The sequence below is a fragment of the Pholcus phalangioides genome, unplaced genomic scaffold (assembly GCF_987345545.1).
Source record: "Pholcus phalangioides strain wild (caught in Gottingen) unplaced genomic scaffold, Ppha-v1.0 ptg000007l_1, whole genome shotgun sequence".
Taxonomy (NCBI): domain Eukaryota; kingdom Metazoa; phylum Arthropoda; class Arachnida; order Araneae; family Pholcidae; genus Pholcus; species Pholcus phalangioides.
This window is the reverse complement of record NW_028301600.1, coordinates 51,283,968-51,298,115: the sequence shown is the minus strand read 5'-3', so window position 1 is coordinate 51,298,115 and position 14,148 is coordinate 51,283,968. Positions and strand designations below refer to the sequence as shown.

Sequence of the window (14,148 nt, the reverse complement as noted above, 5' to 3'; positions counted from 1 at the left end):
ATAAGATACCTAAAGTACCAAAGGATGTTTAGAGGTGTTGCGAGTTTGATACCCAGTTCGTCCTTGTTAGAAACCTTCCTGACACAGGTGTCAACAAATGGTGACATGCCCACAGAAAAAGATTGCCACTGCAGAAAATCCCACATCGAGGGGTTAGTGCACCAACCTCTTGGCAAGTATTAAAAAAAGGCTGCCGTTCGGAATCAATAATAAATTATAGGTTCCGGTCCAATTAGCCCTTGTGTGCAGGAAATGACCGTGGTGCAACAAAAATGATCAAATGATAGAATTAATACGTCCAAAAAAGAAAGTTCATTGTTTGTTTCAAATTCTGCTGTGAATTGAACGTGAGGGGTCTATGTCATCAATAATGAGTAACGATTATTCTAAGCCATCCTTGGAACTGTCCCAAAGCACAAAAGTATCATCCACATATCGCCGATAAAATGAGAATGGCATGATGTTCAATAGCTTACTCTCAAACTCGTCCATATATATATATCATGGAAAATCTGGGAGAGGGGATTTCCCATTGCTAGACTGTCTGTCTGAGTGTAACACTTGTCATTTAAACTGAAGGCTGTTTGTGTGAGACACCTGTGAATGTGAGATTGCATACTACTTCTACTTCAGACTGAAAAATTATGTGTTTTAAGTCGTCTTTCTAGAAATCTAATACTACCAGTTATTGGAATGATGGTGAACATTAAGACTACGTCAAAAGACACCATATTAAGCTTGACAAATTTCTAACTGTTATTATTTGACTTAGTGGAGAGAGAATCGGAACAAGGAATTTAGCCAGGTTATATGAAACTGTACCTATATCAGAGACTACGGAACAGAGAAATAATGTGGGTTTGTGCACTTTGGCTAGGCCATAGATACGTAAGGAAATGGCATTTGATGAAATTACGCTCTTTTTTACATGATTTGATTTAGACTTCTATGAATGCACATATATTCAGGCCTTCAAAAATAAATTAGTAAATGACAGTAAATCAACACCATCGAATGTAGTGCCATGTCTTAAGTTCATTATGAGCAGAAATCGTAAGAAAATTCAAGTAGACCAATCAGATAGCTACATTTCACAAGCAGCCAATCAGAACATTATAGAAGACTTACACACACGTGCTCAGCTTCATTCTAGTCACGACATTTGACTTGTACAGATTTATATATTTTTTTCCATTGATCAACCAAGAGTTAAGATTCTGTAATCAATCCAAATTGGATCCTTGGTCAGCGTGATATTTTTCATCCTCTGAAGACTACACCCATAGAGTGTCGAAGTGCATAAGGAGTTTTTGTATTTTCCTTGTTTTTTCCTTTGTCATTGGTGATTTTTCTGAGTATTATTTGGCAAAATTTACCTACTCTTCCAGAAAATAATGTCCCTTCTGCTTTTGATATTAAGTACAGAAGACTGGGCGCAATGTAGAGATGAATGGTTTAAGATATACAGGAAACTGGATGTTATGTAGAGATAATGATTTTTGTAAAGAAAAATTCACTTGCCTCTACAGAGAATTGAACTACCACCCACCCACCGCTTTCAGTGCAAGTGAGTGTACTACCAATAGTAAAAGGGTTGTAAAAGCAATGAGAATTTTCTTCCATGGGGAGTATTTTATTTATTTATTAAGGCAAATAACTCTCACTCATGAAGACAACATCGCAACATAATAAAATTTGGAGCATGGGGGAAAAAAACATGCAATATCAAGATTGGAGAACAAATTACACAAATACATAAAATCAAGATATAAAACACTATTGCACATGCAGAAATATACTATCAAAATTTGGAAAAATTACCCAGGCATATAGTAAAAATCTGAAATATTTTTACACATGCTGACATCTATGCTCATAAACTGGAAAAATTATGTTAATGTATGCAGTCAAAAAAATCTAAAACATTATTACTCATGAAAACATATACAATTGGAATCTGGGATAAAAAAAAAATACACTCAAAATCTATAACATAATGAAAATTTTGAAATATTGATTTTCTTCAGATGTGTCACAAATATGGATAAGGAAAGATGGCAGGAAGCTTTTTCCATATTCTACTTGTTTACTGCATAAAGGAGTAGAAATAAATGTTACTATTTGTGTTGAAACTTGAATATGGAAATTATGGCTTCTGGTTCTATAAAACATATACAAATGGATTGGAAATACATATACCTATATGTGCATGTTCATTGTTAGAAATACAAGACCCTTAAGTATTTTTCTAATTTTCTGTATTTGAGCAAATATATTTTTAGAGGGGATAGTCTTCCTTCATAAGGGAGATCCTAAAGATGCAGAAATCATTTGGTAAACTTTTTTCTGGGTTTCTCCAACGAACGAATGTCATAACTTTGTGTAGACTCCATGTTATGGCAGTGTAATCATGGATCAGGAGGACAAATGTTTTGATGGCTCTTATCAAGGAAGTTTCTTATGCGAGATCCATAAAAGTATGCATACAAAACATTATAGGTGTATACAAGGTGGAGGTTAAACCCCCACTTGACCAGAAATTCTGGTGTATTTCTTCATTAAAAAACGAGAAAAAACCCTTGGGGGAAGTTGAACACCCCCAAAAAATCCTGTGTACTCTCTAAAGAAGAAAATTCCTACTACTTCCATAATGCATTGCTAAATTTGGTAAATTTGATTCTCCATAGAGATAAGTGACTTTTTTCTTTCAAAAAAATCATATCTATGTATGATTTTATATGTCCAGTTTTCTTTACATCTTGTATAATCAAGAAGAGAGTAACATCTTACTCTGTATAAATGGTTCAAAGATGTAGTCTCAATACTGTAGTATGGTCTGTGTCTTGTTACTCATGATTTGTGGGACTGTGACCAATGCTCCCTTCAAGCTGAGAGTTTCTGCAGTGCAGAAGTTCATTATATTGTATGCAGAAGCTTGTTTTGTCATTTTATTTAGATGCCAAAATGTTTCTCCCAGAGTAACAACATATCCATACACACAGATAAAAAAACCTTAGAGAACACTTTGTGTGTTATTACTGACAGAAGTACTGACGAAGTCTTTGTGCCGATGATTCCAAATCATTAATTTCCCTCAAGATTAAAGCATCCTTACTCATTTGTTAGAAATTAAATTTGAATTTAATCAAACATTAGAACTGTTTCATTACTAACATTATTATCAGTTTTCTTCTGAATGTGTATCAGAAAAAATATTTTTACAGGAAATTGGTCGAACACTGAGGTATTAGAATGGTTGATTCATCTTAAAACTACCAATGAAATTGAAGATGTGACTTACAGAGTGCTGCAGTTGATGATAAAAACCTCGGATTATCTGGCAGTTCTCTTTCGTGAGTTCATAAAGAAATTTTTTTTTCATGTGATAAAATTTATTGTAAATTTCATAAAAATATTTTTGTTACCATATAGAAATAAACAATTCAAACAGGGCTTCCAAGGAAGAATTTTTCTGCTCAATAGATCATATAGGAGACATTCATCACCAACCATCCAAAATATATGGTCTTTTCTTAGATTTTTCTGAGAAAAATGATATTAAAGTTTTTTTAGCAGAATAAGAGCTAAAAGGAGGCCAGTAATTTATGTCCTCAGTGAAAAATAATCTAATTATAGACTAAATAGGAATTTTTGTCGGAATAATAATAATTTCTTTTTAGTAATAATAATTTCTTTTTAATAATAATAATTTCTTTTTAATAATAATAATTTATTTTTAATAATAATAATTTCTTTTTAATAATAATAATTTATTTTTAATAATAATAATTTCTTTTTTATTCTCACTTCTTGTGAGAAAAAAGGAGATCATTATCATATTCAGCAAAAAGTAAAACTGGTTCATGAGCATAACACACTAGAAGTTCATTATAACGCGTATGGCGTATAATGAGAATTTTGTTAATACAAGTAATTCTCAAGTGATTGTCGAAGAGATACAAATACATCGCTACGACAGGCAAAATTCCCAATGAGGGGGCTAAGAAAAAGATGTCCATAACAAATACGTATGTCATATATTTAAAAAATACAGCAACCCAATTGAAGATGCAATTACAAACAATACATATACATGATAAAATATTATACAATGCCCATAAAGAATACTTATGGTTGTCTTATTCTAAGTATAGATAGCTTCTCGATTTACCCCAACATGTTTATCGTATTTCTTTTCAAACGTGTCAGTTTAACAAGATAATGTTAAAGATACAGAAAGTATTTGCTTATATCAAGTTATTTATGAATGAAATTCAGAGCACATTCACTATAACGTCAACAAAAATTCTCAAAAAGCATATTTTCTTTCCCTTTCTTTAAGAATAATTATGCATAAAATGGAAAAGAAAAGAATGGTATTTTTTTAATATTTCGTGGAGATCTATATCATTGAAGTTCTTATATAATGCCACAGTTTATTCCATTCTTACTAAAGAATATATCCCTTTCTCTCCTGTGGGGCTTCTCTGTGTTATGATCAATCGATTACTTAATTCAGTGAAATCTCAGTATAACAATCTGTTCGTACCAAGAGAGAAATGTTGTTATAGAACAGTTATTATATCAAGAAGCAGCATTGTGTGTCATCACATGCAACAAAATTTATGCTAATGAGGGTCTCCATCTCTTCTGAATCAGTGTTGCGTAACACCTCAAAAAAAAACACTCGTAAGTATTTATTCACTGCAAAAAACTATAATTTATTAGTTTATTAATAAAATTCAGTTGGATGTTTTGCCCCTGTAAAGATGTTTATGACATCACACTTCTTTATGCTGCACAGAAAGTAGCAATACTGATGAAAATGTGAAAAAAGTGTAACCCTCTTAATTCCTACTTCACCTGTAGAGATATCATAATTATACTAAAATGACAGATTAAATAATAAAGGTGGAAATTGATTCCAAAAAGTTTATCAGGCCAACTTGCTTTCAGAAATAGTGTAAATGTAAAGAGCAAACAGGTAGCAGCATGACCACGTACCCAACTTCTCCATATGAAAGCTCCTTGTAACCTTGTATGAGCAGCTATCGTACCAATTACATTTTTACTGAAATAGTAAGTCTGAAGAACTGAATTTTACAAATTGTACGGGGGTTCCCTTTCCCCCCAATTTCCACTTCAATTTACTTTACTTCAAATTCTTCAGGTAAATTTTGTTTGAAAGTTCTTGAAACTGATATATATATATAGCTTATATTATCTCAATGTGATAACATATGATTGTGAAAAAGGCATGTAATACAATGTTTTAGCTAATGCTTGGTTCAGTTATATAGGGTGGAAAAAAATAAATGCATACAAATTTTCTAATGCTCTGACTGGTGAAAGTTTGGTTAGTTTTTTTATTTGTAGTCGAAATATTAAAGAACATATTCTTAAGTATAATTTGTGATTTCAATAAATTTTTTGTGAATTTTATTTTTCATGATAGAAAATGCCTAATATAACAGTGTCGCAATCATTACATTTTATCAGAAAGGCAAACGAAATTGTGACACAACAAAATCTCTTGGTAATGCCCATATACTTGTCTCAAGGGCAGATAAGTGGTTTAAGGAATCAGAGCATGAAGGTGACTATCCAGGTTTAGGAAGAAAAAGTACTGGCAACAAAACTAGGAACTGCCAGCTCATCAAAAATCTGTTATTTGGAATGCAAAAGTCTCAATGAGGAAGATTGCCCTTTAAACTGGCAATAACTGAGAATCTGTGCATTTGATAGCAAAAAAAAAAAGAACTTGGCCTGATGGCATACCAATTTTGAAAGTTTCAACAACTTACTGGAGAAAATAAGCGAGTATGGCTAAAAAGATGTTGTGCACTGTCAAGTCAGGCCACTGGTAACTGATAAGAGAACATTCTTTTGACAGATAAAAAGCTCCTCACAATTGAGCAAGAGCTCAATCATCAAAATGATAGACACTGGTGTTCAGATATTCCGAGCTTATCAGTTTCATCACATCTGCTGAATGGCCACCATGTTCCCCTGATCTCGGTCCGATAGATCACAGCATGTAGTTCATTTTGAAGAACAGTGCTTGTACTAAGAGCTACCAAAGTTTTGCATCGCTGAAGAAAGCTCTGTGTCTGGAATGGGATAAACTTTCTAATGAAAAAGTGTGGCGCTAAGCTAAAAATTTTACAAACCGTTTGAAGCTTTGTATCGCAGCCAAAGGAATGTTAAGTGAATGTGGGTGTTAACAAATATATGCATATGTTACTGTTAAGAATGGGCAATTGTTTTTTATTTTAATTAATAAAATAAGTACATAGAGAAAATGTTTTTAACAGTTATTTTTTGTCACCCTGTAGTTTATAAAACAAATTTATATACTTATAGATTTTATTTTTTTTAGATGATAGCAAAAGTGTTGAGAGCCAAAATATTTTGAGAGAACTCGAATCGATAGATGATCATTGTGACAAATATGGAATTTCTTTAGTGAAAATTGAAGATGATCAGTTGGAAGCTGTGTATGGCATCAAGAATCCACCTACACTTGGTTTCTATAATAAAAGAATTCCAAAATTCTATGATGGTATTAGGCTATTAATATAACTAAAACTTATCTATACTGATAATGTTTTCATGAATAAAAATTACTCATAATGAAAACAAGAAGCTATTTGAGTGACATTATACTTAAGCAGTCGAATGTAAAACTTACAATTTTTTTACTAATATCAAAGAAACAGGTAATTTTTTTTTGCAATATTCATTCTTTGATCATTTTATGTGACTTATATAAAGAAAAAAAATTATGTCAGTCTATATTGTAAATGAATCGTGAACATGTGTCCAATATTAAAAAAATCTACACAAAATATTTACATGAAAACTGTCATAGATGAAGTTGAATGGTCGATTTAATAAACAGTATTTCTTTAAGCTGTTACAATATAGTTTTCTAAAACTAATATTTAATGCCAGTTGCTGAATCACTATTTTGAATAAGACATATACAGTACAAAAGTATTATATATAATAGTGGAAACACAACATACAATAGAGATGAGCTATAAATTCTTATCAGTAGACCTTCAATTCCTAATTTATAATTTTTCAGAAATTTTAACAACAGTTGGTGATTTTACTAATTCATAAGAATTTTTTTATGATGATTGGCTATGCTCTGTATTTTGCAATATTTAAGATCCCAATTTTTGGTATTTTTTGAATGAAATATGGTCATCCAGTAATGATGAATGATTTTTTCATGAAATACATTTTTGTTTACTGTGATTTGCAGTAGCACTTAATTTCTCCATTCTTCACCAGTAATCAGAAAATTTCTCAAAAATTGCACTTTTTGACTAATTGGTGATATTCTGTATTTAGAATCACAATTTTCTGGATTTTCTTTGATGAAATATGGTTTCCCAAGTATGAAGGTCTAATTTTTTATTTGAACCCATAAGGATATCGCTCACATCAACTGCAAAATTGAATAAGTTTTCATTCAGTTAGAATGAAATTGTCAAGTCTGCCTGAGGACCACCTGTCCCATCGTTGCTGACCATAGGTTTAAAAATGCTGCTATAAGTGATATTGATCATGAATACCTATCAGAAAATCCCCTTCCAAGCAACTTCTAATGTACAGGTAAATGATGTCTTGTCCTGAAATCATTTTGCTTACATCAACTTTTTTGCCAGACACAAAGAAAATGTTTAGGGTCCCAGGTTTGCCAAACATCATTGACATACAATATTCAAGAGTGTGCACAAAAAGGGGCATGCACTGCATTGTATATTCATGAGGGGGAAGCTAAGCACCCCTTGAAAAATTTACTGGGAGGGGATGTTTAAATAAAACCTAAACCCTATGTTCTGGTATGCACAGCCTTGAGATTATAATGGGCCTCTGAACCAAGTGATTTTTGTAGGCCCTACTTGACAAATTTGCATACTTACTTTTGAAAATTTAAAATTAATCTCATTTTTCTGACCCCCCCCCCCTTTTCTCTTAAGGCCCCCAGGCCATGCCTGGATATACCTATGCATTAAGACGTCACTGGGTATGCATGTTTGTGCCTTCTAATTATAATTTAAGTTTCATTTCATTCACACTGAAATGTATATCAAATTTTTTATTATTTTACATTCTTTGTGCTTCGTAGGTGATTTGAAGATAAAAGAGAGCGTTCTTTCATGGTTGATTGAGCAAACAAAAACTGAAGAAATTGACGATGTGACTAGGCCAGTTTTAGAGCAAATGATCAAAACCACAGATTTTTTATCCGTTTTGTTCTGTGAGTTTTTCAAAGCATTTTTTCCTGATAAAACTATATCTCTTACTAATAAACATGTTTTATGGATTTCTTGCAGTTATAAGACATTTCCAATAGTCTTGGATATGGCTATTATTGATATGATACCTTATATATGGGGATAGTCTTGGATATTCTTATATATGTCTTGGATATTCTTATATATGTCTTGGATATGACTCTTATATGGCTGCAATATTATTTGCATTCTGGAGAACAAAAGCAGGTGGTGAGTTAAAGGATATTGTTGTATAGAGAGGAATTTAACATTAGAGACTATAGGCAATTTTGAACAAAATTTGAAAAATATTATTGTGGAGAGATTTGTAGTTGAGGTACACTGGGTAAGCGGAACCACTTTTTTCATTAGTTCAAGTTAAATCTAACACCTACGTAGGAGACGTCAACGTAACGTCTTAGCAATATGGCTGCAGGTTTTTTCAATCATTCCATTTTTAGGGTCAGTGCTTTAACCGCATTTTCTGCAGTCTCCCCTTTTCAAGATTTTATTTTTAGTGGGGTACTGGTTCTCCTTAAGGGAGCAAATTGAACATGAAGCTGATTGTGCTTTAAAATCATTCATAAAATGAGGATTCATTAAATGAGGGAAAAAAATTCACTTAAACTATAAAAAGCCCAAACTTTTATATTCTGGTATACAGTACAAATTAACAGCCTAAGTATGCAGAAAACTCAATGTTAATTAACAACTTTGGTATATGTAGAAAACTCACAATATAATATAATAACCCTCCCCCATAAATAGGAAACAACATTATTATATGACGCAAATGAGAAAGTAAATGTGAATTTTCTTGGACTATCAAACTTCAGAGGTGAAGGAAAGGAACTGCATCACCTCTAATGAAACTTAAGCTTTTAATTTTGAGCCCTTGCAAGCTAGATGTGGTAATGATTCTTTTTCCAAATTTTACTTCCAGATGAGTCTCAAATTTTATTAGTTGCCAGGTAGGATGCAAGGGAAAAAAACAATGGTTAACTGTTAGTTTCACTAGGAGGGGGGAATACAGCTCCGGGTAAACATTTTACTTATGGTTTACAGTTATAGTTTTCAATCATGATAATGCGTTCAGAAATGATAGTTTTATAGTTCTATTTTTTTTCAATGCCTGTTTCATGATCATATTCAAATTTTTCATCAATTTTTTTTTAAGTGTTTCATATATGTTTTTGAAAATAGATTACAAATATCAGCATTAGCCTATCAATGTCGCAATATTAGCTCTAAAATTTCAAAATTTTGAATATAGTCAAATGTTGTTAAGAGGGCTCACTCTTGACAGAGCAAAAATATGAACCAGAAAGCAGAGTCACCCATTAAATGGAGTAAGCCACGACCTCATTACTTTCTCAATGTCCCATTCTTCCATTCACGCAACAGAAAATCACTTTTTCATAATTCACAAAAGTGCAGTTTTCATAATTGATGAATTTAAATTATTTATCTAAATTAGTCCTGCCATCCAATATCAAAAAATGTTAAAGCTAGAAATAAGGTCATCTGACCCCAAAAGATTTTTAATTTTCAGGGTAAAAAATTACTTTGATTTATTATTTTATTTTATATAATTAAACATTTATTTGAACAAAATTTAAATTAAACTCATTTAGTAATCAAAAACCAATTAAAACAAATATATATATATATAAGTACTGAATATTAAAGTTATTTACGCTCATTTTCATTGGAGTTTGCATTGATACACTTTCTGTTCATTTTTGATTGGTAAAAGCATTATAGGTCACAATATCTACCAAAATATTGTCAATAATGCAATTATGTCATTTTGATAACTCTCGCATGATTGTACAATTGACAATTTTCAGAAATTGAAAGTGGAATTTTCAAAATTAATAAAGTGCAAAAAAGGAATATTTCATTGTGATGAGTCAAAGGTCCTATTTGGCCTCTCAGCTTTTCAGAGATCACTTTTTTAAAAACCTCCTGCAATATATATTTTAACACAAAAATATTACCTCTTGAGAAAAATTCAGTGTGTTTTTGTAAACTAAATTTTCAGTCTTAAACAATAGGTTTGGTTTTCTTTTAAGACCAGAAACAAAATAAAAAATATTTATTTTTAAGTTCTAGAACTTTTGTTTCTTTTAGAACTGATTTTTTTTACAGTGAAAAAAACCCCTCAATTTTTACTTGAAAATAGTAAGTTGAAGGAACAGTCCTTTTTTATCAAGCTGATAGAAATTAGGGATCTTTGTAGCTGGGCTCTCCCATCCTGCAGCCAGGTTTCTTGGTCGAGTTCTCCCCTTTTCCAAACTGGGCTTTATAAAAACCCACCATACCCGTTTACCAGAGCCTTGCTACATTAAATGAAGAATGAATTTTCCAAAAAGTGATCTGTAAGCAGAGGGATGCATTTTCAGGGTGACCCATTAACAATGTTTGACTATACATTGTTTATAGTGCATCTTAAACATATGGAGAATGCATATTTTTAAAATAAAATATGAATGAAAGCAACATAAAAAGTTTTAACACACAGTCATAGAATTAATTTACGCCTTTCCAATAATTTGAAATGAAATGAATTGCAAAATTCCAATTTGAGAAGTATTAACAAGAAATTAAAAAGTGCAGTCTCAAAAGTATAGAAAATGTATAAAACAACAATTTCCCAAAGAAGTTTAACAATTTTCAGAGTTGGATTACACATGGCACTGTGCATGAAAGACTTGTTAACCTTTACTCTTCATTTCGTTGTAGAAATGCCACAAAATGCTAATTTTTCTTATAAGGAAGCATTGAAAGTATGGTCTCTTGAAATGAATGGATGGACTGTTTCTCAAATTTCCAGGGAAATCAATAGAAATGAGTCAGTTATTAGTTATTCACAGTGTTACTAAGGACTAGTGATTTTATTGAAAAGAAACAAATTGCGCAGCCAAGAAAACACTAAGAGCAATTAGCTAAGTTAGAAGGCTGTCCATGCGCAGTCTTATTCAGCATACATATACGCTCTAAGGGAAGAAAATGTTACTCTACTGTAGCTTGATGATAGAGCCCTCGTCCGACTGAGAGGTGACCTGGTTCAATTCTCTTCAGAGGCATGTGAATTTTCTTTCTGAAACTCATCTTCATCTCTGCTTCATACTGTCTTTTGTATTTTGTACTTTGTATGAACAGTAGAGATTAATATTATTCCTCTCTGTATGTGACCATCTGGGGGGGGGGGGGGGGGGGCAAGGGAAAACAACAGAAAAAGATTGCCATGTTTTTATTCATTGCAAAAATTATTTCTGTATAGAATATTATTTTGCAAGTTTTTTAGCATATCAACTGCAATATCTCAAAGTACACAATGCTTCAAGTGTATCCTAGAAAGCAGTAGCTTTGTGAATTAAACAAAAACCTCCTAGTACCATAACAGATGCCCCTCAACATCTACTGGAGGTACTGCAAAGTTCACGTGTCAAATCATGCCAGTAATAGTTCCAGCCATTCGGCTCATCCAAGTTGAACTTTTTTTTATCAGAGAAAATATTTGTTACACATTCATCCTTCCAAGACATGAGGACAAACCCATGATAACTGAACTTGTTTGTGGTGCACATCAAGTTTTGGGAATGAACACATTTTGTGAGACAATATGTTACAGCTTTCTCTGATACTGTAATGAACTGTGTACTTTGAGATATTACAGTTAATATGAGCTAAAAAACTTCATGTGGTGATAATACACAAACACGTGGTTACCTCTTTCTGAGGTTTTTCTTGGTCATCCAGTTTGTTTCTGCCTGATAAAGTCATTATTCCTTAGTAGGACTTTGTGAGTAATTGACTCAATTATATTAATTTTCCTGGAAATTTTTAAAACAATCCACCCATTTTCTTCAAGACGTTATACTTTGGAGCCCCTAATTACAAAAAAAAAATAAATGTATGGTATTTTTACAACTAAATGAAGAGTGAAAGATATTGGGTATTTTATTTAGTTAAACTTCTTTGAAAAAAATCACTGGTTTATACATTTTTCTCTATACGTTTGAGACAGCGTGTTGTTTTTTTTTTTTTTTTTTTTTTTTGTTATAACTGAAATTGGAATTTTATTATTGATGTCAAAGTTATTGAAATGTATGTTAATTAGTTCTATAATCGTGTGTTAAAACTTTTTTGGATGTTGCTTCAAGAAAGTTGTTAAATTTCATTTCTTTTAAAAAGCATTCTCTATACTTTTGAGATGTATAATGTGCAGTATGTTATTACACAGATTAAAAGAGCAAATAGTAGATTTTTCGAAACACTGTACATGCTACTTTTTTTAGTATGCTCAGAATATTACTTATGCAGATGACAAAAACTCAGAAAAATCTCTAAGCATCATCAAAGCATTGGAGAAAATTGATGATGAAGCTGCACAAAAGGACTTGCCTTTCGTCAAAATCTCTGATCTGGAACTCTCAAAATCATATGGTTTCTATGAATTACCAGTTTTGGTGTACTTTGAAAGGCGCATCCCAAGTATCTTTTCAGGTATATGAAATAAGTTTTGAAATTAATAGTCATTTCTGTGTGCTTTACGTATCTGTATGCCAGAGTTATTTCCCCACATCTTGAGACTGATATACAGTGGTCAAAAAAAACAACAACATTAATACTAGGTAAAACATAGCGATTAATAAAAAAGTAAAGCTTGTAATTTTTCTCAGATCTGAGACATAATACTTGAGAAATTTTATAAATAATTCTTTTTCCCACAGCAATTATAATGTAGCTCAAAAGAGTGTTAAATTCAAAGAAGTATTAAATTTTTGTCAAAAGTTTGTGTTAAATTTCTTAAGTCCCTTAAATTATATCTAATGAGGTTAGGTGAGGGAAATAACTGATTTCCCTGTAAGATGATTAACACTTATTTTTCTTCTCAACAATAGTACAAATACAAACACAAAGGCCACAACAGGTAACTTGCCCAACAAGGTGGCTGAAAAAAGATGCCCATAAAAAATATGAATGTCAAATGTAGCTAATCAACAGCAACCCAAAATAAGAGCATATACAGTAGAACTTCGGTTAATGAGCAATTTGCATAACAAGCAAAAATTTTGTGCTTTGTTTATTTTTACATGATCACAACTGAGCTGATGGTTTTTCATTTTGACCCGTACACGTTCCGCAGAATTGTGGGTAATATTCTCCCCTACAATCTCCCGTTAGCATGCCTCACTTGAAAAATGAACACACTTGCGAGCGTGACTGTTTACGATGCAAAACTAGATGCATTGTAACCATGTGTATGGGAACTTTAAGTTTTTTTCAATTCTGCTTAGAGAAAACTGTGGGCTGATTGCATTATTGAACTTAACTGAGGGTCTGGCTCATGAATAGGAGCCAAAAAATGTCAAAGAGATTGTCCGAGGGGTCATGACACCCCTTTTAAATCAGGGGAAGACCATGGGACTGGAAGTGCATGAGGACTCCATTCAAAAACTAGAAGAATATGGCGATGAGAGAGAGAGAGAGATAGATCACTGTGTAGATGAACTCATGGATCTCCTTTGCATACAACAGCAAGAGTTTATGGATGGTATATTATCTGAGGAAAAGAGAAATGAGGGGAGGTTCCCCACTTTTCAAATGGGAATTACTAATGGGAGACTATGTAGAAAAGAAACACCTCCTCCTCCTTCTAACCATAACATGGCCCATAAAATTCACCCGCCCGGACAGAAGGCAACCACCGAAATAAAGCTGTAGCAGTGTGTGAACGAACAGCAATGAATTTGTCCAACGAACACTGTTATTTCCCACTCCTGGGAAATCCTAAAAAGGAGGCAAAAGGAAGTGTCATTGGATAAGGTTCTTTTTCAAAATCACACAA

General features: G+C 32.3%; 1 protein-coding gene across 1 annotated transcript in view; it reads left to right on the top strand.

Moving 5' to 3' along the window:
• LOC149085456 (uncharacterized) overlaps positions 1-14,148 on the top strand; it is a 130,780-nt gene that overhangs the window by 35,725 nt on the left and 80,907 nt on the right. The window contains exons 7-10 of the mRNA XM_089233471.1: positions 3,225-3,353; positions 6,380-6,562; positions 8,144-8,275; positions 12,621-12,803. Of these exons, the coding sequence (XP_089089597.1) occupies positions 3,225-3,353; positions 6,380-6,562; positions 8,144-8,275; positions 12,621-12,803 (627 nt within the window). The remainder of the gene's footprint in view (positions 1-3,224; positions 3,354-6,379; positions 6,563-8,143; positions 8,276-12,620; positions 12,804-14,148) is intronic.